The 25,479-nt window shown below is 40.0% G+C and overlaps 1 protein-coding gene and 1 long non-coding RNA gene across 3 annotated transcripts; one reads left to right on the plus strand and one right to left on the minus strand.

Moving 5' to 3' along the window:
- Positions 1–615: 615 nt before the first annotated feature.
- Positions 616–12,303, minus strand: LOC104930205 (Hypothetical protein). Of its 2 annotated transcripts, XR_002042476.2 has the most exons (3): positions 7,907–12,303; positions 3,609–4,493; positions 616–3,554 (listed from the first exon to the last, which is right to left on the minus strand). XR_002042476.2 is itself a non-coding variant. In XM_010744931.3 (2 exons), exon 1 carries the CDS (start codon positions 12,206–12,208, stop codon positions 7,931–7,933), a length of 4,278 nt encoding a protein of 1,425 aa, XP_010743233.3. In that variant the 5' UTR covers positions 12,209–12,303; the 3' UTR covers positions 616–4,493; positions 7,907–7,930. The 2 variants fall into 2 exon arrangements, 1 of the variants encoding a protein (XP_010743233.3); XM_010744931.3 differs by having other exon boundaries at positions 616–4,493.
- A 9,681-nt stretch (positions 12,304–21,984) lies between these two features.
- On the plus strand, positions 21,985–22,638 carry LOC113746569 (uncharacterized). The gene is made up of 3 exons (XR_003462959.1): positions 21,985–22,056; positions 22,404–22,475; positions 22,625–22,638. It is a non-coding gene; the product is annotated as an uncharacterized LOC113746569 (long non-coding RNA).
- Positions 22,639–25,479: the final 2,841 nt, after the last annotated feature.

The raw sequence follows: 25,479 nt of genomic DNA on the forward strand, positions 1-25,479 counted from the left end.
GGGTTTACTAGTTTTGTAACTATAAAGGTCTTTATTCGTGATTAGTAAATAAAATAAATACTACTAATAATTATAATGAACTAACTTTAATTAACTTCAAAGATCAATTCTAATTCATTACAACCCTTACAAAGAGTGCCTCATTATAATGTTCACCTCTTTTTCCCCTGTGTCTTGATGAGTGCTGTAACACACAAACAAAAAAGTGAATTTACTACATATTCACTCTTTAATTTCTTTAACAAAGAGTTCATCTGGGGTTTTTGAGCGATCAAATCAGCAAAATATATTTCATTCAAACACAACTCGACCTTAAAATGATTTAAATTCACGGACACAACCATGTTCAGTAGCTTGCATGTTGAATTTATTGCAAACATATGTAGGTTTGTCAGTCTACATTACACTCATTCATCATGTTCATTACTTTCAAGCTTGTAAGTGCAAACACGCGCACTCTCCTTTCAAGGTATCTCTCTATCGCTATCATCCTGATCTCTGTCCTTTTCTGGGGCAGCCACACAACACAGGTCATATCAGGCATAAAACATATACAATGCCACTATATGACAGTATGACATTTCATTCAGATGTGTGCCCTTTTTTCTTTGAACGTTCATGAATGCACTTATCTCAGACCATCTCACTTTCAGTTAACCTTCTTTCTCTTTATAACAAAAGCAAGCTTCGATACAGTCGGTTTTCCGTATTTAACCTCAAAGTCAGCAGGTTTGTTGAAGGACATTTTGGAAGAATGTTTTAAAACAAATGAGATTTTCTATGTTACAGTGCATCTCTGGGTAAAATTCAGCAGAAACAATTAACAATGTTTCATTTTACAATTAACAAGTCCATGTTGTGCTCCTGCTATCGCCAACGTTTACAGCCATTCGTTGCTGTCAGTGTCGGTGACAAAATAGAGACAATCCAAGTGCATTAAGTACATTATTATTCACAGATAAAGGTCATACAAGAAACTAATAAAATGTGGGAGAACGTTTTTTTTTATACGTTTTTTTATGACACAATTAGAATAGCTGGTTTACTGGAGCTTATAAAAATTAAAAAGATTATATTTATTTGTTTATGTTAGTCTTCACAGGGTTTCAAAATGATATGTAAATGTGCTTCATCTCAAATTTGTGAAATCTATGTTTTATTATGTTCCACCTTTGGACAACTTGCTGATCAAACATATAACTTTTAAAAACTCTCTGGCAAGAGGTAGCATATCATATCTCTCTGGGCTTGTTCGCAGTTCTCTTTGAATACTTAAAAAAAGAAAAAAAGAAGTAATTTCTACGCATCAGATTTATCATTTTCCAAATAAATGTGTTTTGAGCTTGCATTGCTCTCAACTGCCTCAGGGACACATAAAACATTAAGAAGTACAGCTTGTTATGAATTGTACAGATTTAACTTCACCTCAAAATGCATTAAATGTTCTACCGTTAAGTCGCTCTAAAGAGCAAACCATGTCCAATCTACTGCACAGCCAACAAATCTTTCAAATCACTGCATGAATTCATATCACTTAAAATGAAATCAACTCATAGGGCAATTTATATAAAGTCTGTTGTCACAGAGGTATAATAACATGTATTTTACAGAATTTAAGGTACATAGACTGACCAGCAGCTCCAAATACCTTTTAATATGTGTTCAGATTTAAAACACAAATATAGCAATCTACGGTTTGCATTACTTCTACATGGGATGCTGGTATAACTGAGTCAAGTATAGCACAATGACCTATGGTGCGCCACTGCATATTCAAAAGGAAACAGCACAGACATAGCTCACTGTACAGAAAACCAGTAATCAAATGTGTGGATCAGTTCATGTGTCGTTTTAATGAAAACCTCAAACACGTTTAAACTCGAGAGGTCAAGGCGTTCGAACAAGACAAATTGACATTGCTGTGCGTAAAGTGTAAAGACACACCCGACACGTGTACGCTCCTGTCCACGCTGAAGTAACATGACTCCTTGTTGTATGCTCACAGAATGCTGAAATGCCGTACATAACTCACAGTCACAAACACAAACGCATTCAGATGCACACAATTCCCATCTCATTACACAAAAGTGTAAAATAAACCCCAACACCAATAGAGGAAGTTATCCCCTAAATATCTCAGCTGGCTCTGACTCATTAGGCCTAACGCTACTTAGGAAATATTGACCTAAGTACACTGTTAAACCAGAATCCCAGCTCCGCTTCATCTGAGCAACACACACATGGTGTGTTTCTTTTTTCTTTTCACTGGAACATGTGAGGAGTGTGCTTTTAAAAGTATAAACAAACACCGCTTGCATACAGCATTCACTTGTGCAGGTATTATCAGCATTTTGTGAGACATGACACAAAGGTTACACATACTTCAAGTCCAACATGAGCCACAGACTCCTAAAAAAAAACATGAAAATGTTATTTTCAATGTGCCAAATTAGTGTTGCAGAGACGTAATATGACACATAGCAATGTCCAGGTGTCCATCATTTATTTATCTTCAAAATAGGTGATTCAACATTAATCTGTTGATTTTTTTTTTTTTTTTATTCAGTGCAGTCAAATGGTCCCTGTCCTCAGAAAACTGTAAAGTACACATTACAGGTTGTATTCAATGTAAGTGATTATATAATTGTCTGAATTAAAGCAAGGCTATGTAACTTTTGATTAACAGCGGCCACTGTGGCCACAAGCAGCAACTGCAGGAAAGTGTGAAGCTCTGAGAGTGTTTTGTCAATTACTTTACTGACGTCCATCCATCCATCCATCCATCCATCCATCAAGGTAGTCTTCCCACCGCACCTTCCATTCTTTCCTGGAGGATCTTGAGGTATTCCCAGGCCACATGGGATATTAAACCCCTCCAGCATATTTTGAATCTGCCGGTTGTTGTGTCTGGAATACCTCTACAGGTTGGCACCCAGGAGGCATCCAAATCAGCTGCCCAAACCTGCTTGGCTTGTGTTTGCAACTTTTCAGTCATTACCCAAAGCTATGACGAAAGGGGAGGGTTGGAGATCAGTTGGTCTCAGCTATCTCTTCGCCACAACCGTTTAGCGTCCACATCCCTGCTGACATATCACTAATCCGTCTGTCAGTTTCACTTCACCTTGTCCTCCCGTGTGTACAAAACCCCAAGTCCTTAACTTTGGGTAGTGACTCACTTAAAAAAACGTGAAAGAAGCAATCCACCATTTTCTAACAAGCTACCAGACTGGACATCATCCTGTGTCTCCGCCACTTTAACCAAGGCCACAAACATCAACAAGTGCACAGTGGAAGTCATAGACTAATAAAACCAGTAGTGCTGCATCATCCACAAAAAGCAGAGATGCAATCATGAGGCCACCAAACAGAAAACTCTACATCTCGGCTTTCACCGGAAGGCTAGGCAATGTACTTGACCCTTGCATGAAAACGAGGAGTGTCAACTTAGACTCTAAGACTACTATTAATTTGATACGGCTTTCCTCAAGTCTTCCAGCTTTGGAGTCAGGAGAAGGAGTTCCTCGGAGTTGTTAACAGCCTGGATTAAGCCTTGCCTCATCGGTGATGTTCACTAGTGGGTTTTTTTTTGTTACAGGCACAACAAGCACAGGAGACCTTCTGGCCATAATTTTGAGAAGCCGCTTCGAACATGGCCCACAGTTCCTCCAGAAGTGGAAATTTTAAAGTGACGGTCTTGGCTGCAAGGGATTCTTTTTTGGTTGCAGTACCACTTTTGGCCATTGGGACAAACTGTAAAGTATCTAGCCTGATACATCCATGCACATGCAGAGAACAACAAACATGTCTCCTGGAGAGGTATGATGGGTTTACCATTTGTTTTTATCTTTGTAATAAAATCATTCAAACATGTATCTGTAACAATAGCGCAACTAGAGAAATAATGTAACTAACTCAATCAGTCACACAATAATATATATCAGGTTTGCAAACAAGGTCATACCAAACCAAGAAAGGTTGTAGCAGCAAATCCTCTACAGTATTATATTCTGTTTTATTGCCTATGAGTTAAACTTTTTCATATATACAAGTAAGATATGTTTTGTTTTTCCCTTTGCAAAGTTAGATAGTCTCACTTTAAAAGACATGTTAACATTATCGCAATAATAAAATAATGCAGCTCTAGCTGTGATAGAAGATCTGCCTTGTTTCCTTTTGAATAGACATGTTTCAGGGCACAAACAGCATTTCAAGAGTTCTAGACAGTAGCCGAACGGAAAGTATTACAAAGCAGATACATAAAGCAATATGGCAGCGCATCAGCCAGAGGACGAGGCTGAATGCATTTACCCTACAAAGTGCTGCGATGCATACAGATTACAGTAATGTCTGCTGCAAGAACAAACAACACAGAAGAGTGGGGACGGGAATTGCTGTTGGTGGAAGTTGTCCTGGGAAGTAGATCACGGGTGGGGCGGGGTGACGGGGGTAAAAACTGCACTTTCGGTGAATGAAGGCAGACTCTTCGGTGGTGTCTAGAGAGTAACAGAGAAGACATAAAACGGGTGTTAAAGATGAGATTTTAGAGAAGAATCAATTTTTTAGTTATTGTCCAGTTTATCATAGAAGTCTTTGTCCTAAGTCACAGTCAACTGATTCAGTTCCTGGTTCTGAACCAGCTGACCAGATTCAGCCAAATCACTGCAGCAGGCACGCTTGCGTGATTTGTTTACGTGGGAGTGCTGGAGGTCGACAGAGCTCTCCACCTCCTTCTCCCCGTTTAGGAAAAAGCAGAGGGGGAGGGGGCTATAAAAAGTTGACCCCATCTCAGCCCCGCAAGACTCGCTTCCAAGCTGGAGCTGCAGCAGCATCTGATCTCTCTGAGCAGCTGTCCTCTCCCTGCATCAGCACAACAAATACTTTACATTGCCTGACCTTTTCCTCCTGCATCACTATCTCAGCCATGCCCCCGAGTCCCCCACGGTGCAAACACCCCCGCCGCCCCCACCACCAGTTACACTCACACTCACACACATGCACACCTAGACACTTAGACACACACCCCCCGCCCCCTGTATTCCTCTTCACACCACTACTCAACCCCATGCTAGGCCCCTGACTGCCACGCACCCAGCTGACATGTATCTCTCATGCTGATGCAGTTGTATTATTTCTCTGACACGTTAGCTGAGAATGGACTGTGACTAGTTGTAAGTGTGTGTATATGAGTGTATGAGAAGTTTTCTAAGAGTAGAGTGTGGATTACTCTGTGCGTCTGTCTTTCGCACTTCTTTCCTTTCTGCGTTTTGTTTGTCATTGTCAGACCTTCCCAAAAATATTTACGGCAAATAAGGAACCAGGACGACTCACTGACTTCCGCAAAGTGCTGCTGCCTGTCTATAAAGGGACAAAATACATGTTTCATATGCTTAAAAAATATACCCCCATCAAACACAGTATATACCCTTCCCTCTCTGCTTCTGGTACTTTATTATTGATGCAAATACTTTTACTTGTAACAGGCTGAATAATGTATTTATGTATGTAATAATTCATGTGGATCACTTACATGGAACGAAGCCATCATTAATGTAAAACAGCATTTAGCTTCTCTTTCTGACAGCTAAAAAAGTTGAAAAACAGATTTTTGTTTCCAGAGACTTCACTTGAGTTTCTGAAATAATATTAAAATGTGACATACACATAGTCAAATGGATGTACTTTTGTTGTGTATGCAAACAAAACAAAAAAAAGTAAATCTTTGAAACAAGTGATAAAACTCAATTAGATTATAATACTGAATACTGTAAATTTGCTATATTTGTATTAGCATGACACAAGCTTGCTATGCAGTATGCTTTCACAGGTGAGGTTGACACAGTGCAGTCTAAGGTCAAGCTGCAGCAAATGATGAGCTAAAAAGCAGGTTGCACTGTAACAAACATCATATCGCTGTGCCTAAAGTCTGAGGTTTACTTAAGTCTCCAGTCTAGCAGAAAGTTTTGGGGTTTGTTTACAGAGGTTTTGAGGTCTTTGACACTTTGGCTACTAAGTTAGTGCAGGTAAGTGAATATATCACATCTGAACACCAAAAACAATTTCCAGGCAACTCAAGATACGTTCACTTAAATATATAAAAATCTATTCTATCTATAAAGGAATCTATTTACAGTGAGGTTTGTGGATTAACTGGCAAACTGCAATTATTCTGGAAAGAGAAATTGGAGAGTTTGGAGAGTGAAAATATCTGCAAGGTTTGGAGGAAAATTAGTTTTTCACTATTTTTGTTAACTGAACTTTTTAGATACATATTTATTTATTACATCTGAGCCAAAAGACTATAAACTACACAAGTTCAGCATATTTTGTTTGGTTGTTGTATTGTTAGAATTAATGAAAATGCTAAAGTGGCTGTAATCATTAATTGATTGTCAACTGCGGACTGATGGTTTAATGTATATTAATGCAAGAAAGATCTTAACTCCTTCAGCCGGGACAAAGTTTCATGAAATGTCACAAACAAGGAACGAACACATTAATGGACTGTAACGTTATCCGAGCAATTAAAGCATTTATAACACTGATTAAGAATAACTTGATGTAAGGTGTCACTGGCTGGAATAGTTTCCTCTCACACCCTGAGAATAAACCATGTAAACAAACTCGTCTCGCACTATCAAAATAGCCCGACGATGTGTAATGCAGAGAAAAGGGAACTCGCTGTGGACCGCGGCTGAAAATCCCGTCTCCCAGCAGGCCCAGCTGCATCTCAGTGGAATCGGGTTGCCTGTCATGAAGCTACTGCATGTCTATTAACACTGGCATGCCACCGCTGAAGCAGTCGGGTTGGACTGCTGCTCGAGCAACATTTAAAACACAAAAATGATGTAAAAACTTGTGCGGTCCATCAGGAACTTTACGCAGGTCCACATGACTGTGTGGATGTTGGAATAATGAACAATGAGACCACATGATACAGCATCACAAAAACTCTAGAAATCTTACTAATAATTAGGGCATGGATTATTAATTAAGAGGAGTGGAACATGGCTACAGTGTTGGTGTAACTGAGTGGCTTTTGGTGTATATGCAGATTATGAAAAGTTTTTTTTTAGATAATCCAAAGTGTGTTTGTTTGTTTAGCATTATAAAATAAAATGGGGATTTTTCTCACTTCCTTAAAATAGCATTTAATCCCTTTAAGCTCAAAGTTAATTTACCACATGTTAACATACACCATCCACTGATGGAGACCTTAAAATAGTTTTGTTAATCTACTCTCTCCAAGGTCAATTAACTTTAAGTCAAATTTTTTCTTCTTCATCTTAAAAACCTCAAAAAAAAAAAAAAGAGAAAAAATTTTGGGCTTTTTTTTTGGCTACATTTTGAAAGGCAATAATTAAAGAATAGTTCCCCCTTGCAGCTATTGCACAGACCTGAGGATGTTCCATCAAAGTTTGATTAAAATCTGCGTGTAGTGTATGTGGATTGTGTATTAAACAAATCAAATCAAATCAATTTTATTTGTATAGCCCAAAGTCACAAAGTACATTTGCCTCAGAGGGCTTTACAATCTGTACAGGGAGTGACACCCTCTGTCCTTAGACCCTCGGTTCGAGTGAGGAAAAACTTGCTGAGAGATGTCTTTAAAAATAAGTCAGAAAAGGCTCCTTTTTAAGTTTTGCATAAAAAACATATTACTGTAGAGAAATATATTAAGAAAAGAAAAGAGTATTATAAAAGTGAGTGACTTTTAATTGAGAGAGAACACATGTATTTAGATATTTTATCTGGTTTCATTGAAATGTATAAAATCATATTTACACTCACGGGTACAAAGCAGAAGAAAAGCAGCATCTTGTGATTTTAGTCACATTATTCAGGGAGTTTCCATCATCCACACACAAAGTGCACCCTGAACAAACGTGTGGAATACGTGCTGACTTACATGTATGATGAGATGTTTCCTTGGTCACCGATGCTCCACTACAAAGCTCATCGTTGTTCCATCAAAGGAGGGTGGGGCGATGATTCTTGGACCTTGTTGCGTTGTGATGCTGATAACTGGCTTCCTGTCAGAGCTTGCTGCACCTCCTCTGGCGGTCACATGTCCCAAGTTCACAGGTAGCTGACCTTGTGGAGCCTCACCTGTTGCGCTGTAATACGCACTCTCGCCGCCTGTTGTATTAGTTTCCAATCTGGGGCTTCTGGCGTTCTTTACCTTTTCTCCTCCTGCATCCTCAGAGTGACACAGTGACTGTGGCAGCACCGCCTGGGAGGGCAGGGTGGGTGAGGGAATGAAGCCAGGGTAGATCATGTAGGTGGGGGCGTACGCTCCTGGGCTCAGAGCCAGGGGGGACAAAGAGAGAGGCACAGTGGTGACAGGGGTAACAGGTGCCACAGGAGAATGGGGCATGGGTACATCCACATACTGTCCTGTCTCGGGGTCAAACAGTCTCTTTGTGGTGGCCTGTATGGGAGTGTCCACCAGGTAATAATGTCCTGTAGTGGGGTCCAGCAGCATCTTGCGCTGGGTTTGTGGGGCTGTCTCTCCGGTAGAAGGTGTAGGTGACACAGCCGGGATAGATGGAGAGAAACACAACACCTGCTGTTGTGCTTGAAGCACCGGTGTTGCCCCCGAGTGATGGTAGATGCTTGAAGCTGGGTACTCCATGATTAACGGAGACTTTTTCTGCTCTGGTGTTTTGATTTGGTTTGAACTCACCTCCCTCGACTCTCGATTCTGCAGTTTGATTTCATTCGTGTACCCGAGCCCCGGTATGGTTAAATAGTTCTCAGAGTCTGAACAGGCCTGTGCGACAGTGGGATTAGTGGGAATGATTTTGACCTTTCCCTGCTCCACCTGGTTGTTTTTCGGGGGTTCTATTTTCACCGACAGTGGAGCCACCGGTGCGTTTGAGCTTTTCATAGTCGATGATGTCTGGAGTGCAGAGCTTTGTGGAATAGAGTTACTGACTGAACTAATGCTGACGCGTGCCTTATTGCCAAAATGAAGGACGCTTTTGTTACTGAACGTTTTACTCTGCTGTGATTGTGTTTTGAACGTGTCATCGCTATACGGGACATGTATGATATTCAGAGCTCCTTTATCGTCCTGTGGTTTGCCTGCGTCTGTGTTATCTATCACCGACTGCGTTATCCTTTCAGTGTTTGTTGTGTCCATCTCCTCTGCTCCCTGTTCCTCCCTAGCAATAAGGGACAACACGTGGCTGTCTGTGATCGGCTGCGGAGCTTGAGTTTTACGCTTCCATTCGTTCCTGTCAAAAACATAAAGCTGTTCCATCGTTTTGACGGCAGCTTTGAGCTTCTCTAACGCCGCCTGTTTTGGTATCGTCGGCTCGTTTCTCCTGTCGGCTGTCTCGCCTGCAAACTTCTCCTGCCTCTGTTTTGTCACTTTGGTTTCGATATTGGGTTGAATTTCTGACTGGTCGGGGTGGAGCTGCTTTGATGCTGCATTTGGCGGCCTGCTAGTTGTGCAATGCGATGGCGTATTTTCACTTTGAGATGTTTCGGATGGGACTCCTGCCTCTGCCTGTTTCTGCGACACCTCAGCTGTCTGCTGTTTGGCGTTTGTTTTCACGGAGTGACATTTAATCACAATGGGAGATGGTAATGAATGCTTAACTGGCTCCTTTGTGGCCTTTTCCTCGAGTTTATCAGCTGCCGTGGAACATTTACTCTCACTGTTATCCAAAGAAACAAAGCGATACGAACTTTTGACCAGTTTACGGACATCTCTGACATGATATATTGGTGTTTGAAACTTGCATTTGGTGTCTCTTATGTCTCTAACAGTAAAGTTTGGGATTTTATCTGAAGCGGACAAAATGTGGTATTTGGCATCGCCTGCTGCCCTGAATGTGTTAACAGTGTTGTAACTTATTTTAGGGGTTAAAAGGTTGGCAATATTCAGTGTGCAGCCTTTATTTTCCTTCACACTCCTCAGGCATATGTTTATCTCAGGGGCTTTCCCCCCCTTCTTGTTCTCCTCTTTGCCTAATATGTTTCCATTGTTGCCTGTTTTGAACTCTTTTTCACATTTCTGTGGACCAGCAGGTGCGACTGTCACAGGTGCACGGCTCTGCAAGTCTTCTGTAAAACCTTTCTCTTTTGAATGGAGCTGGCAGCTTGGAACGAAAAGCAGTTTTGTCAGCATGCTGCTGGTGTCTAATCCTTTTTTCGCTGTGGTCTGTGTGTCACTTACAGATGTGGGTTCAGCCTCCTTTGCAGGTTTTGACTCGTCTTCTTTCGTTGAATTAAAAGCACTACTGTGACCTAGGCTGAGAGTTGCTTTTGGAGGCTCAGCTTGTGATTTTTCTGAATTATCTGTCGGTTTGTTGCTTTTCTGCTCCTCCGCAGGCTCACAGGATCCGGGTCTGCTGCCCTCCACGCGTTGATCATCAGCAGAATTAACAGTAAATCCTGAGCCTGACTCTGATGTCTGTCTTTGGAAGCCTCGTCCTTGAAAACTCGGGGAGAGCGCTGGGTATGTGTCAGAACTTTCACCCCTCTCCATTTTGCGCTCCTGCTCGAACTGCATCTTTTTGGAAATCACGTTTTTCAACAGACTCGATGCAAAAACTGCTCTTTTGTGCGTGTCGCCCGTGCCATCTATGTGACATTGCATCTCACATCCTGACCTGGACAACACAGTCCCGGTACCCTCATTGGGTCGTGCTTTCTTCGAGCATTTTGGGCGTCTGGCGCCTTCAGGCGCTTCAACATTACAGCGAAAATTCAGCGTGACTCCACGCTGCTTTGGCTGAGCCGAATCGATATTTTTGCTAGAAGAGGACGATTGCTGAGAGGTTGTTCTCTTGTTCAGTGCGTACATTTTAGTTTGTGGAGCTTTCATGCCGGTAATAGACTTACCATGTCTCTTACCGTCCACAGTCTTATTCATTTCCAAAGTGGCGCTGGAAGTCTTGTGCGCAATTACGCTCCGCTCTCTTCCCCGTGATATGTTTCCGTAATTGAAGTCCACATACGCTGACCATTTATTAAGCCCACATTCTGACATAGAGGACTCGCTAGAGGTGCTTAGATTAATGGCATCAAAGTAGGGACATGCCAAGCTCCGGAAAGACTTGGCGGTTAAATTACGCACCTCTTTATCGGCGTCGTCCAGCTCACTAATGGAGCTGGACGCTCCACTGGAATACTCATTAATATCTTTCCGTCTTAGTTTGGTTGCGAGGTGCTGACGGCCCGGAGCAGGGATGAAGTATGGGGCTCTATCGCACAAGGGCCCCGGTCTGGCGCCAGAGCTCACAAAAGAGAAGTGGCTCCTGTCTCCAAAGTGTTTTGTGTACCCACATGTGTTGTTGTCAAAGATGTTGACAGGCTCGTTCACCGCCCTGGAGGATGTTTTGATGGATAAATGAATTTCCCCCCCATTGGCGTCTCCGCTTTGGTTTTTGCACACGCTTTCATCTGAGCTGGCGCATTTGTCCGAGTCACAAAGATCACTATCATCCTGCTCGGTGCTGACAACTGCTCCACCAGGTTTAGACTGCACTTTCGGCTGGCTCCTGCCCTCCAGTATCAAAGTCCCCTCCTGGGTGTCATCGCTTTCAAACGACGCGTAATCCACAAAGGAATAGACCAGGTTGTTGTCTTCAAAGTCCCAACAGGTCCCTCGACCCAGGTCGTAATCTACATCGTGGTCGAGCTCTGTCAGCTGGATTTCGTGCGTCGTGATATAGTGGGACTCGTCCTCCACGGTGTCGGAGCCGCAGTGGTCGGACAGCACCGCGCTGGCACCATCATCAGACTCCGTCTTGCTGTTCAGATACATGTCAGTGTATTGGAGCTCATCACTCTCACTGCACACGTGTTCACTGCAGTCACTCGGGTCGAGCTCGGCCTGGCGCTGCTTCTCATTCTCCGAGTCCTGATCGGTGTTGGGAAGTTTGGTCAAAGTTTCCAGAGGAGGCTCACCCGGCACAGGCCTGTCCTCTAACTGCTCTCCAACAAAGACCATCTTGTCGTGCTTTGAACTGTCGCACTTCACAACAGACAGCTGGTTTCCCTCTCCAGTGAAAGTTACTTTCACTGTTTTTGCGACGTCGGGTTTCATGTCCAGATCCACATAGTTGGACTCGTCGCTGTTTGTCTCCGTTGCGCGGCCCTTACTGTCCGTGTTGTCCTTATGTTTGTCCTCTGGCAGCAGCTTCCTGTGAAGTCCGGTGACATCTCGGTAAGTGAGAGTTTCCTCCGCTGCTTCCATTTAGTCCGGTCTTACCGTCAGGTGGTCCTCGTTTACGATGTTATCCTGACACAGGACGGAAAACTCTGCAGGCAGGAGGGACGGGAGGACGGAGAGCGAGGTGGGTGAGTGGGTGAGAGAGGGAGAGGGAGAAGAGAGAGAGAGAGAGAGAAGGAGGGGTGAGAGAGAGAGAGAGAGAGAGAGAGAGAGAGAGAGAGAGAGAGAGAGAGAGAGAGAGGGGGGGGGGGGGGGAGTGTGAAGTGAGAGAGAGAGAGAGAGAGAGAGAGAGAGAGAGAGAGAGAGAGGCAAAGAGAGGGAGGGGTAAAGCGTGATGGAAACCGAGAGCAAGAGAGGAGGAAAAAAAGAGGGAGAGAGAGAGAGAGAGAGAGAGAGTGGCGGGGGGGAGTCCCGAGGAAAATCCCACGATGGTTTCTCTCTCGTGTGAATCTCATAGGCTGCGTAATCTTACAGTCCAACTTTGTGCGTAAGCCTCCAAAAAAGTGCCAAGATTCAGCACCTTTTCTGGAAGAACAGCTCCACTCCATGAGTTCTTCTTACGCATCAAAACATCACAGTCAACCCAAACACCACATCTTTTTTTATTCCGTGACGCACAACACACATCTGACCCCCATAACACTTTATATAAGGTGTGTGTTGTCAACAGGCAGAAAGAAAGGTGACAGAGAAAAATATGTGAATAAACTTTTGAATCTGGGCTTTAGAAGAAGTGCTCAGATCTGTAAAAGTAGAGTGAAAATACTCTATTACAATTAAAAACATCCATAATCTGAGAAGTATTAACAACAAGCTTTACCCAAAGTACCAAAAGTAAATACTAATACTCGCTCATTTCAGGATAATATTACTGGATTAACTACTGATGCATTAAAGGACCAGTGTGTGGGATTTAGTGACATCTCAAGGTGTAGATGATTGCAATCCCCTAGCTTCACTCTCTACTAAAAAAAGCATGAAAAGCCTATAACTAGAGCCAGTGTTTAGAAACATGGAGGACTCTGTGAAAGAGGACCCAGAGGTAACAAAAACATAACTATTCTTATGTTTAGGCGATTATACACTAATGAAAACATATATATATTATTATATTATATTAAATACAGTCCCCTAGATTTTACACACTGGACCTTTAATGTGTAATCATCATTTTAATGTTTCAGCTAATGTGTAATAATGTAGTATTTTATTATATCAGTTAATGATATTGATATTATATTAAGGAAGTAAGTAAAGCCATCAAATCTGATTTAGTTGCCGTATAAAGTAGCATAAAATGGAAATGTTTCTTGAGAACTGTATTTAAGTACAGTACTTTTTAAATTACTACATTCCACCTCTTGGTATTTGTATAACATAAGTTTATTTATCTGGCTGCAGAGGATATTTTATATTTGCCAAAATGTTACTGTAATATATACGATAGAACTTTTTCTAATATTATGGTAAAGAGAAAATAATACTGTTGATTTAATGTTGTTGTTTTTTTATATATTTTACCATATAAGTACATCAAAAGAAACACTGTTTTGCCATATCAGGTGACAAAAACTTTAAATCAAAAATTATTAACTATTTGTACGAAGCTAAACAAAGACAACAGAGAAAAGCAAATCTAAACATATAACAACAAGTGTACACGGTATACAGGTCACGTTGTTACTCTGTATACGAGGTTATGGTGGAAGTATAAGAGTGCTTTGGGTGTGCAAACAACGCTGGAATAAATGCCTGTAGTATGAATAATGCACTAAGTTACTTCATATTGGTACTAATGATATTTGTGGAGCTGAGAATGGCGTCAGCGCTCTGCCCTCTCACTGGAGCAGCTGCCTGCCTTTCCTTGATGGAGAAAAATATTCACCACCAGCTGGTGCCAGTCAGCTAAAAAGAATTTACTATAGATTCATCCATTCATCTGTGGGTCAAGATTTGTGCAAATCGAATCTGTCATTCACACTCCCACCACTGGGCCACGTGAGACCCGGGGTGCGTCTGGACACAAGTAAATGAAGCGCGGGGGTCATCAATAACAATGCGCTTTATCAGGGACAATGCTGAATTATTCTATCGTTCATAGTAATGATCTAGTTATTAGAGCTCTGTCTAAGTGTTGAAGACACAACTGTTGTTTCTGGACGGGGCCCCAGATTGGTGGTATGCAGCAGGGAGGGGTTGGGCCAACAGTTGCTCCATGTAGAGGGCACACTGACAGCAATATCAAGGACAGAGGCCACCAGTATAAAGCCTTCGTCACCCTCAAATCCCACTTTTACCCTCAGTGTTATTAATGTGGTGGAGCCACTTGGAAATCATCTGTTTTTTGAGCAGTGGTGGAAACAAACCGAGTACGTTCACTCAAGTGCTTAAGTACAGTTGGGAGGCACTTGTGGTTTCCTGGAGTGTTTCCATTTTACTTTTCAAAAGAAAATGTTTTCTTTTCACTCTGCTGCACTCATTCAACAGCTGCTACTTACTTTATAGATTTAGATTTTACATAAAAAATATGATGAGCTTGTAAATAAAAGTAATTTTCAACCTTTTTGGTTCATTGCGAAAACAAAAAAAAGTCTAGTTGGGATCCCTCGTCTTGTTTTGAATAGTTCTACGAAAGACATTTACCCTCTAAACTTCTCAGATGTTTTCTTTATTATACATTATTTCACAAGATTATAACAAAGTCCAAAAAACTTGTGTAGCAGAACTTTAATTTCTTCGTCCCTCACCCATTAATCATCTCACGACCTCTCTGATTTATCTTGTGACCTTCCGGAGGGGCCCGAACCCTAGGTTGGGAACCACTGGACTAAAATACACAACTGTATATAAAACTAGCTCCAACACGACCTGCTACAGCAATAAAAGGCTGCTTACATGTTGTTGCATCAGTAATAAGAATATATTAATATATGACACATCACTCTGCAGACCAGGTGCTTTTATTTTGATACTTAAAGTACATTTTGCTTTACTTAAGTTTGATGTACGTGTTTTGGTACTTCTGAATACTGATGAGTGAAGCCTGCTGATCTGCCATGACTTTGCATGAGTGCTTCGGCCTCCTTGCAAACACACGCAGCAATAAACTACTAAAGGTCATGACTCAAGCTTAGATTTCACATCAACAATTTGCACCTAGAACTGCTATTTAACGACATAACAGCGCTTCAGTACATGTTTTTTTTTTCAATTCGAAGTTACTCTTCTCAGTGAAATGTTCGATACTGATAAAACAAATGAAAAAATATTCATGAATTACTGTACAGCCACCTCTTTTATACTTCAAACTCTCATGATAAATCCCTTGTGCACGTGTGGTGTGGCTTACCTCATGCTGGGAGCTATTAAAGATTCGATTTTTCTGTGCCAAAACACGAACACACGCAGGTTGAACTGACCTCCACAAAGCTGATAAATTTAGGCAGCTATTTAAAATGGGGACACCGCTCACGCAAGCATGTTGAGATCAGTTTCTTACAGTGGCTACATTAAAACAGCAGGTGTTAAATCATGAGCACTATTAATCAACACCAGGAACAGTCCATGTAAAGACCGTTTTCAAACCCTCGCTCTCGCCCTCACACATCAGATGTTGATACAGAATACACAATATGTACCTGCTCTAAAAATAACCATTTGAGTGTGAAGGATAAGTTGAAGAGTAACACAGCAAATCTTCCAGTGTTAACAAGTGTTGATTTTACAGTGACAGATTTTCAGAGTTGACAAGTGTTGGTCAGACAGTTGTTTATCCACTCACAGAGCTGACGTGGGTCTAAACTCTGGTGGGTGGGTACTTGTGGAGCCTGGAGTTTGCCACAGGAATACATTTAGATTTTTTTAACTTTATTTATTCATTCAATAAAGTTAGGGTTAATTAATTTGCCAGACTACTACTAACAAATAACAGCTGATTAAGAAAAGGAAACTGTAAAAGTATGAAACAAATTGTGAAATGAAATAAACAACTCTGTTTCCTAGAAAACATGTTTATATAGCTCATATACTACACACATTTTAATAACTAAATTAAATAACACAAAGTAAAATGAAGAAAAACAACTGCTCATTTGCATTATGTCTTTTGATGATAAAGTCCTTTTTTTATTTGTTTGCAAAAAAGACTTCAAATGTACTCACATTGACAAAAACATGTGATTTTAAGTGAGTTAAAGTGTGATTTTTAATAAAATTATATTATCTAGTTAATTAAACATTTCATTTTGTCATTATTTATTAATAAAATAGTAATTAAATCACATCATAATTAATTAAACTATGCACATGTCTGAAATGGAGCAGAAGAGTATTTTAGCATAGTTACAATTGTGATTATCATCATTAATGTTAGCAGCAGCAAAAATATTGTTGTTTTATGATTTTTAGCAGGTCATGATGTGAAAAAGAAAGTTTTTATAAGCAGCAAATAAGCCAGTCGGGATGATTCTTTACTTTTACCTGAATTTAAAAATTTGTAGTAAACGTCCTGCATCCAAAATGTTACTCAAGTAAAAGTAAAAGAGTATTTCTGGGAACATGTATTTAAAGTTTGAAATGTAAAAGTACTTCTGCTACTTCAGCAGTGATACATATTTTTAGTACTGATGCATAGAGTTGTTTATACTGTTTTAATTGGTTGAAGTGTTGCTAATTTTAACTCTTACATATTGTTTGTCATATATCATATTCTGTACTATGATGCATGTAAAATATAAATGTATAAATGAAGTAAAACTCTAATGAAGTAGTGGAGTAGAAATGTGTATTTACATGTGTACATAAGCATTTGAGTAAATATATATATAATAATTTCTATCACCTGTCAATCGTTACAAACTTATGCTGTGCAGCCAAACATAACCCACAAAACTTCATTTTAAATTCTAGTTATCGTCCCAAAGTTTGCAAAGATACAAAATATGTCAGGCTGAAGTTTGAAGAAATGTGCATAAAAATGTTTAAAATGATCCGCAGACCTTGAGAATATTTCAATTTGACAGAACAAAAATGAGGTTTGAATATTTCCTCCAATGTAAACAGCGTCATATATTCAATACTGTCAGATGGTGTGCATTAAGATATTTTTTCCCAAATCCTAAAGGTGCTTATAGGTCAACAAATCTTCATTTTACTTTATGAGATTCTGAGAGAAAACCAAATTAAAAAATCTCAAAGATTGTTTTGCTTTCTGTGAACACAGACTCGTTCAACATATGCATAATTCCAGTGTGTTGTGTTTCCTGTGTCGTCCAGCAGCACCGGCGAGTTTCTGGTTCAAGTCTGCTGAGCCTTGTGTAGCTCCTACAGTGGGAACTGGAGAAGTTTGAGAGCTTGAACACCTGCTGTGAAGCAGTCACCAGCAGCCAGACACCGTACTTCTCCAGGCTGCCCCCTCCTAAATCTCAAGGGTTTCATAGTTCAAAGGGTAAAAGGTCATCTTTGGATTTGAAAGTGTCATATGTGAGCTAGTGAGCTGGATGTGAGGGATTACAGCGTTACTCTAAACCACTGTTAATGACAATTCACTTAAGGACGATCAATGATCTCTCCAGGTCACTTTTACCGACTGACCGGTGGTCAAGGATTCAGCAGGTTTACTACTTTATACACATTCATATCAAAATATATAATAAGGGTTTATTGTTAGGGAAACATCCCGTCTGTTTTAGTTATGTAGCCCAAATAAATCACCGCCTGTGCATGCATCACCTTCTATCCTTAGACCCTTTATTGTGTTTATTCCAACTTTTAAAAGTGCACAAGCTTAATCTTTGAATTTGTAAAGATTATCAATTAATAATCAATTATCATTAACCCTTTATCAACAACTTTTGAGTTGCCGGGTTGTGAAAAATGGTGTTTATCCTCCTCTAGCATAACGCTCTATAGTTATAGTTTTTTACTGTAATCATTTTCAATTATTATTATTATTATTATTATTGGTTTTGACAGTGCAAGTCCACTTTTGTCAGAAGTCGCTGTTGGACTAGTGAGTATGTAAAAGGAACCCGGCTCATTTTTATTGTGTTTGTGTCATCCAAAACATGAGCGAAATGTAATAATATGACATTCACTGTGTCAGAGGTCACGAATAACAGGCATCCCGTCATGCTCCTGAGGGACGAACGGCTCGGCCTGAGATGAGTTGTTTTAATTTCGCAGAGACTGAATGTTAAAAGAGAAATTATTTTCTCCACGGGTGTCTCGGGTTTCCTTAATCACATCTTGATGGTTGTCTCGAAAGAAATAGTGAAGAGATGTTTGCCGTGGCGTCATCTGGTTTCAGCTTGCGCGTGTCCTGAGTGTTTCAGAGATACTCTAGCCTAAAAACAGCAATGCTAGATGCAGAGCTGTCATGAATTATGCCAGCAATGGCAGACATGTACGGTTGCTCCCTTCTGGCAATGGGTATCTGGTTTCACTCGTGCTCATAAACTACTGGTCCTCCAGCAAAGGTCAGCACCTTGTTAGGGCCTGCTGCGACAACTAACAACCCTATTGTTTGGTGAATACTTCTTTCTATGAATGATGGCACTGTGTGGTATTTAGTGTATCGATACTGGAGAAGTTCATTCTATAGCTTTAAGGCCATGACTTGAGTGAAAATATCAGTGTAACTGTGAGGGTAGTGTAATACAGACAAAGCATTAAGTGTTATTAAACCTGAGTCCTATTTTTACATATTATGGACAATAGACATCTAATTGGTAGCCTACATTGGAAGGCACTGAACAGGCTAATCCTTGGGGACAAAATGCACCCATTAAGGTACATCCACTAAAAGTACTTATTTCTTTCCCACCGACAGGCTCAGATTGTATCATTTTGTGTCTGACAACATTATGGAAATTATCTCTACAAAGATAAAGCTTTTGTTTAACCAGGAAAAAACAGCTGTGCTCCAAAGCAGCAGACTCCACTGACAAAAACAGGCCATTTTACCTTGTAGAAAACAAAAGTTGCTACCTGCTGCCTTAGTTAATAGTATTGTGGGTGTTAAAACACAAAAGTCTAGGGCTGTTTTGTACTTATTAACTTAAAATGGCTCATATGTATATGTGGGAAAGAGTGTAAGTAACTTTGGACAAAAAAATGAAAATGCCAAATGAAAAGTAAAGTCTATTATCAGCCTTTTTAAAGACATAAAATGCAACATAACTTCCCATTGTGTTTTTATAGCTTCTTTTTACACTGTTACAATAACATGACTTATTTATTTATTCTATTGACATCAGATTACTACATTAAACATGTGATTGCTTAGTTCAGTTTATCATGCATTTTGTTGTAATGTGAAAATAATTGTAAGACCTGAAAAGGGAACAAAAGAAAGAAAAGAATGTGTCCTTCTTCTTGTTTAGCTTTTTTTTTTTTTACTTCAATTAAACTAATGAAAAAAATATGTTTCCATAGTGTTGTTCACAATGTGTTCTGCTTTATATTACATTAAAGCATCTAAAACATATAATAGTTTAATTGCAGAAGAGGTTATACATTATGTATGTGTTAGTAAAAAGAAAGAGAGAAAGAGAGGGATGAATCAAGTCGTAAACACAGCAAACAAAAGGAAAACATATTTTACAATGACTAAATTATCAGTACCTAATTCTATAACGAAAGATTTGCGATTGTACATTTTTGGCACCAATGACACACAAAAAAACTACATACAGAACCTTCAATTGTCTCAATGTGGACAGAAAAACAAACTCCAACAGACAGCAGATCTATTTTCTCCTTTGTTCTCTTCAGAGACTCCTTTTAGCGATGTGTCTGTCGCGAACGAGCCGGTTCAAAGAGCCGGCTCTTTTAAGTGAACCAATCACGTGAGGATTGACAAGGATCATAACCACCATACCAAGCAGCGCTGAGACGGTGACAGGAGACAAGAGGAGGGAGACGCGCTGAAGGAGAGAGAGGAGTGCGGTGCAAAGATGAGTGACAACAGAAAAAGAAGTAGTATTTGGATGCATTTTGACATGAAAACGTGAAGGTCAATGCAGATGCATTTGTAAAGTCAAGCTCTCATATCGAGCAGGGTCCACAAACAACCTACACAGACATGAGAACAGAGCTCATAAGCCAATTATGTCAAAGGCAATAACCCAGCAGGACAGAATGATGAAGAATTGGCTAAAATGACCAACCCTTCTCGTTTCTATCTGCTTTGTGTAGCAAAATGGTCTCAGCAAGTTAGTGCAATCATGGGTGGTTTCAGAGATTTACAAGAGATTTTACACTGTAAATGCAATTGCTAGAAGAATTATTGAAGTTTAAGTGATACAGTGTCAAATACAAATCACAAGGCAAAACAGCGCTAAATTTGGCTTAAAGTGGTAAAATGAAGAGCCATTTGGGAGCCGAAAAGAGCCGGCTCTTCTAGTGAGCTGAGCCAAATGATCCGGCTCATTTAAAAAGAGCCTGAATATCCCATCACTAACTCCTTTGATTATCAGCACTACCCTCTGTGTGGTCCATTCATGTGACAGCAACTGTGTGTGTGTGTGTGTGTGTGTGTGTGTGTGTGTGTGTGTGTGTGTGTGTGTGTGTGCAGGGCTGCAGTTGATCCAGTGTAGAGATCTTAACACAGAAAGATGACCCTCCTGTTGTTTTCTCGAAGATGAATGCATCACAACAGATTACATTACAGCCCTGAAGGCAGATAGGATGGATCAAAGAACAAACATGATCTACAGTCTGTCCCAGCTATACTCAGCTTCTTCTTAATGTATTTTCCCTTTTTATGGGACATTAAATAAAGTGTTCTGGTATGCAGATGCACAGTGTGTCACGTGATAAGGTCTGCACGTGCATTTCAACGCCTGTTAAATTATCATATTTTTGTGTTTTAGTGTTACCCATCTTGAATATCACTTAAAAATATATTTGTGGCATTCATTCTAATAATAGTTAAAAAAAATATATATAATTTTTCCAAATAAATCTCATTATTGAGTGGATGTTTTTTTTTTTTTTTCACCCCCCCTGTCCGAAACCGAAGCAGCCTTCCGGGACGCAGCTGCAGCCGTATCAGCCGTGTCAGGGCTTTCCACTATAGTGCTGCATTTTGATGTCGCCCAGGCGGGTAAAAGCTGCTGCCAGCACCGACCACGGTCTCTCTCTCCGATTATAATGTCCAAGAGGCAACATGCACACACTAAGCAGTGGCTACTGACCGGTTTTGCGCTTCTGTACATTTATGGAGCAGCTGAATCTAAAAGAATTTCAAATGTCCTTCAGGATGCCTGCTCCAAGGAGACCATCATCTGCGTCGGTACTTTACAGATCCACGGACTATACCGAATGAAATCAACTCACTGTGAGTAACTAATCGTCTTCTTGGATTCTCTTTTATAAAGCATTAGACAATCAATGCTGCATTCACAAGGAGGCTTTTTTTCCCCTTGCTGTCCTGTGCTGCCTGCAGAGTTGGCACTTGGCGTGTCTGGTACAGAGTGTTAATATGTCCAATCCGAGTTTGCTTTGTGTTTTTTTTTTCTCTCCCCCAACAGGAGCATGGTAAAGGGATCTATACTGAAATTACAGAGGGGATGTTTGCACTCATGCCCTCCTCAGCTGTTGTAAGTGTGATTTTTTATCAGGTGAAATTGTCATTGATTCATTGGTCTGATGGGTGATTGATTTTTCTTGACAAACCAACTAAAAAGTAGATGGATAATCACTATGTCAACTTTTCTGTCTAATTTGGGTTTTTTTTAATTTAGAAATAGAAGCAAAAGTGACAAAGGCAGCATTTCTTCTTTTTTTTTCCTTTACAGACTTCTAAATGCAAATTCTCTGACCACAATCAAAGATGATGCTTTCTCTGGCCTTCCACATCTAGAATATTTGTGAGTATTACTCGACAAACTTGTGCTGTTTTCTCTGATCTTTGTCATTTTTGTGATTTTCTTTGCATGCAGATGTTTACACTTAAAGTCAATTTGCTTCGTAATAATGAATCATTATGTTGAAGGGCTGTATTACATCATGCTGCTGATATTTCTCCTACTTCATCCCCACCCTCTAGTCTCCAACACCCAACTTTCCCCTCCAGCCAAATCGATGGGCTAGAAATAATGTCGATAATATACATAATATTCTGGCATGTGTATCAACACTACTGATATACCATATCCATGATGTTACATAATATTTGATTGACTCGTATTTTGATCATTTGTAACTCACCGAACAGATTCATTGAAGGGAACAAGATCGAAACGATCACCAAAAATGCCTTTCGTGGTCTGCGAGATTTGACTCATCTGTAAGTCTGCTGTCATTCTCTTTACCATCTGTACAGGATTTGATACCTTATTTTACAGAGTACATGTGATAGAAGAAATAATGCGATATGTGAGCAAATAATGAGAATTTCTTCGTTCCCTCTCTGTGTGGTGTGTGTGTCCGGTTTAGGTCACTTGCCAATACAAGATGAGGTTTCTGCCAAGAGATCTGTTTTTTGACTGGATTCGTTGCTCGAACTGTGAGTAAGCAGTTGTGGTGTCAGCAGTGTGTGTGTCGGTGTGTGTGTGTGTGTGTCTTTTTCCATATGCGTTCCTAAGTGAAGCTGACTCAGGCTGTGTTTTGTGTTTGGCAGCATTGAACCCACATATCACAAATATCAAGTGTCTCCGTCCTCTTAATGCAAACAGTTGTAGGGTGACTTCTTATATGTTGATGAAATTGTTGTTTTTTTATTACCATTTTAAAAACATTTTTTGTAACATGAACAGCTCAAACTATTTTCATATGTGAAAACTGCAATACTTTATCATCTAAATAACCAATTACTATTTATACTTGCTCCTGTACACTTTAAGATGAAAGGTTTTTATCCAGTAACGTATTGAATATCACGGAGTAGGACAAAATTTGAATTTTACACAAATTTGTCACTTACAGGAACACCTTAAATGACTTCCTGCACTCTCTCTGGGTTTTGTGACATCTCAACCTTCTCATATTGATGATTGGATGTCCCTCTGTCATACATTAGGAGCTGCGCGGCAACGTTTTCCAGTGCAATTGTGAGAAACAAATGGCTGATGACATGGCTGAAAAACACAAATGCCACAGTATCGGATTCTTCTGCGCAGGCCCAAGGGACATGAAGGGCAAGCGGCTCAATGACCTTCCCATTCCACCGGGCGAGTGTATCTCCACAGGTAAAATGATAAGTTCACATGAAAGGCGCTTATGAAAGTACAGGCACAGCTAAAGACATCATGTTAAAAAAAAAAAGGAGGAGGAAAAGAAGAAATCAATAAACTGTTAAATAATTCAACAAGACACTACCATGCACTATTCAGCACTCTAAACCAAAAGGCCTGCCAACATGTGTACGTCTGAAAACACCTACTCATATATACTGTAGACACACACGTCTACAAACAAAGACTTTACAGCTATGTTAGCAGCTCTGGGGAGCTGTACTCAGGCACAGCGGGCTTTTAGTTAAATGCCAACGTCAGCAGGAAAAGTGCAGAGATTTAGCAGGTATAATGTTTAACGTTGTTATCGACATTTGCAATTAGCATCGAACACAAAGTACTACTGAGGACGATGTGAATGTCAATCGTTTTGCAGGTGTTTGCATAGTCATAAACAAAGCTTGAGTGGAGTAAATTGAATGGTAGTCTGTCAGACCATTTCACTTAAAACCACAAATGTCAACCTAATGGTAGTGCTATTAAAAAAACAGTCAGGGGATCACAAAAGTCATGAAGAACATAGATAACTGTACCAAATATCATAGAAATCTATTTAATGTCAGATATTTCAGACAAAGCATTAGAAATATATAGTTAGTTAGTCTCAGTTGTATTTAAATAGTAAATCTTAGCTTATTATTGTTCTGCAGAATATATTTTGTCTTTTTTTATTTATTTATTTATTTTTTATTTTGTCTGATCAGATTCTGAAGAGAAAAAACACAATGTGTTCATGTACTCTGAAATGAGTTTTTTCTGTTCTAATCGAAAATAAAAGATAACATTAACATTAGTTTCATGCCCTGCACAGGGCCAGCTTTCAACTACTACATACAGTTTTGTGGTGTAGAGTAGAGTAGAGATCTGATGATGCTGAGATCTTTAAGACACTAAGGAGGTCTTGCTGACATCTGCCCCTCAGTCTGTATAAGCACATTACCGCTGCACTGAATCAAAAAACAAGACAAGGCTACGCGAGTCCAGGTGAGCTAGGACAGTAAAACTGCCAACTACTGCTAGTTCCTGTACAGAAATGTGTTATGCTGCAGTCATGAGAGTGCAAATAGTTAGAATACTCATACATACTTGCACACTCAGATACTCAAAACAGATTGTTGATGAAGTAGTAGTAGTCTGTAAAGCCTCAGAGCAATGAGGAGGTGATACTTGGTGATACTGTGATTTGAAACATACAGAATGTATCGATCGGATCAATGGTGAAGACATTTCTACATATGTGGTGATAGATTTTGACACTTTTTCCACTCTCAGGCCTGGAGTGTTCAGTTTTTTGATACTCAACGACGATTTCAGCAGAATGCTCCTTTAAACAAACCGTATCATTCCAGTATTGATACTGGTACCTAAATATACTTTCAGTTGTTGCATAACACTAGCGCCCTATAAGAAAACACACGATGAAACGTCAAGAATAATATTACAAAGAGAATATGCCGAAAATCAAATATAAACACTATAAAACCCAGTGTCATCCAGAAGCTTTTCACAGCATAAAAAAAAATGTAGTTTAAGCAGTGGGGTTCTTTCACTTTGTCAGCAGGTCTAGCAGTTTCTGTTTTTTGTGTGCACTCGCAGACTTGTGCGTCATCAGTCCATTCCCATTCAGTCCATGTCAGCAGACACTTCTCCTTTAAAGAGGACATCTACGTGGCGATGGCTGCCCCCAACTCCAATAGCTGTGTGGTCATGGGTGGGACCACATTGAAATGAATTCAGGAAGTTTGACAATATACAGGTTTGTCGACACCCATCCAAAGTCTTTTTAAATGATAAGTCAGCACAGTTATTTTCCCTTTGTCATAGACAAAGGAATTTGCTCTGGATATATGTTACTTATTACAATGAAACATGGCCACTGTAGTTTTGTCCTGTGCTGTAAATACTGTCAGAGCATCAAAGGTGTATTAATCCACAGCAGAAATAGTCCCTGACAAAGTCACTATTTGCTTTGTTTGAGAAATGTTTGTTAAAAACAAAAAACGTGATTTCTATGTTGTAATTTTCGCTGACAACCTTTTCATCCTCACAGGGAAGTCT

This window comes from Larimichthys crocea, chromosome X (genome assembly GCF_000972845.2).
Source record: "Larimichthys crocea isolate SSNF chromosome X, L_crocea_2.0, whole genome shotgun sequence".
In the NCBI taxonomy this organism is placed as follows: domain Eukaryota; kingdom Metazoa; phylum Chordata; class Actinopteri; family Sciaenidae; genus Larimichthys; species Larimichthys crocea.

Excerpts from the sequence above, each read along its gene's own strand:
- LOC104930205 (XM_010744931.3), bottom strand. The coding sequence starts at position 12,208 with ATGGAAGCAGCGGAGGAAACTCTCACTTACCGAGATGTCACCGGACTT.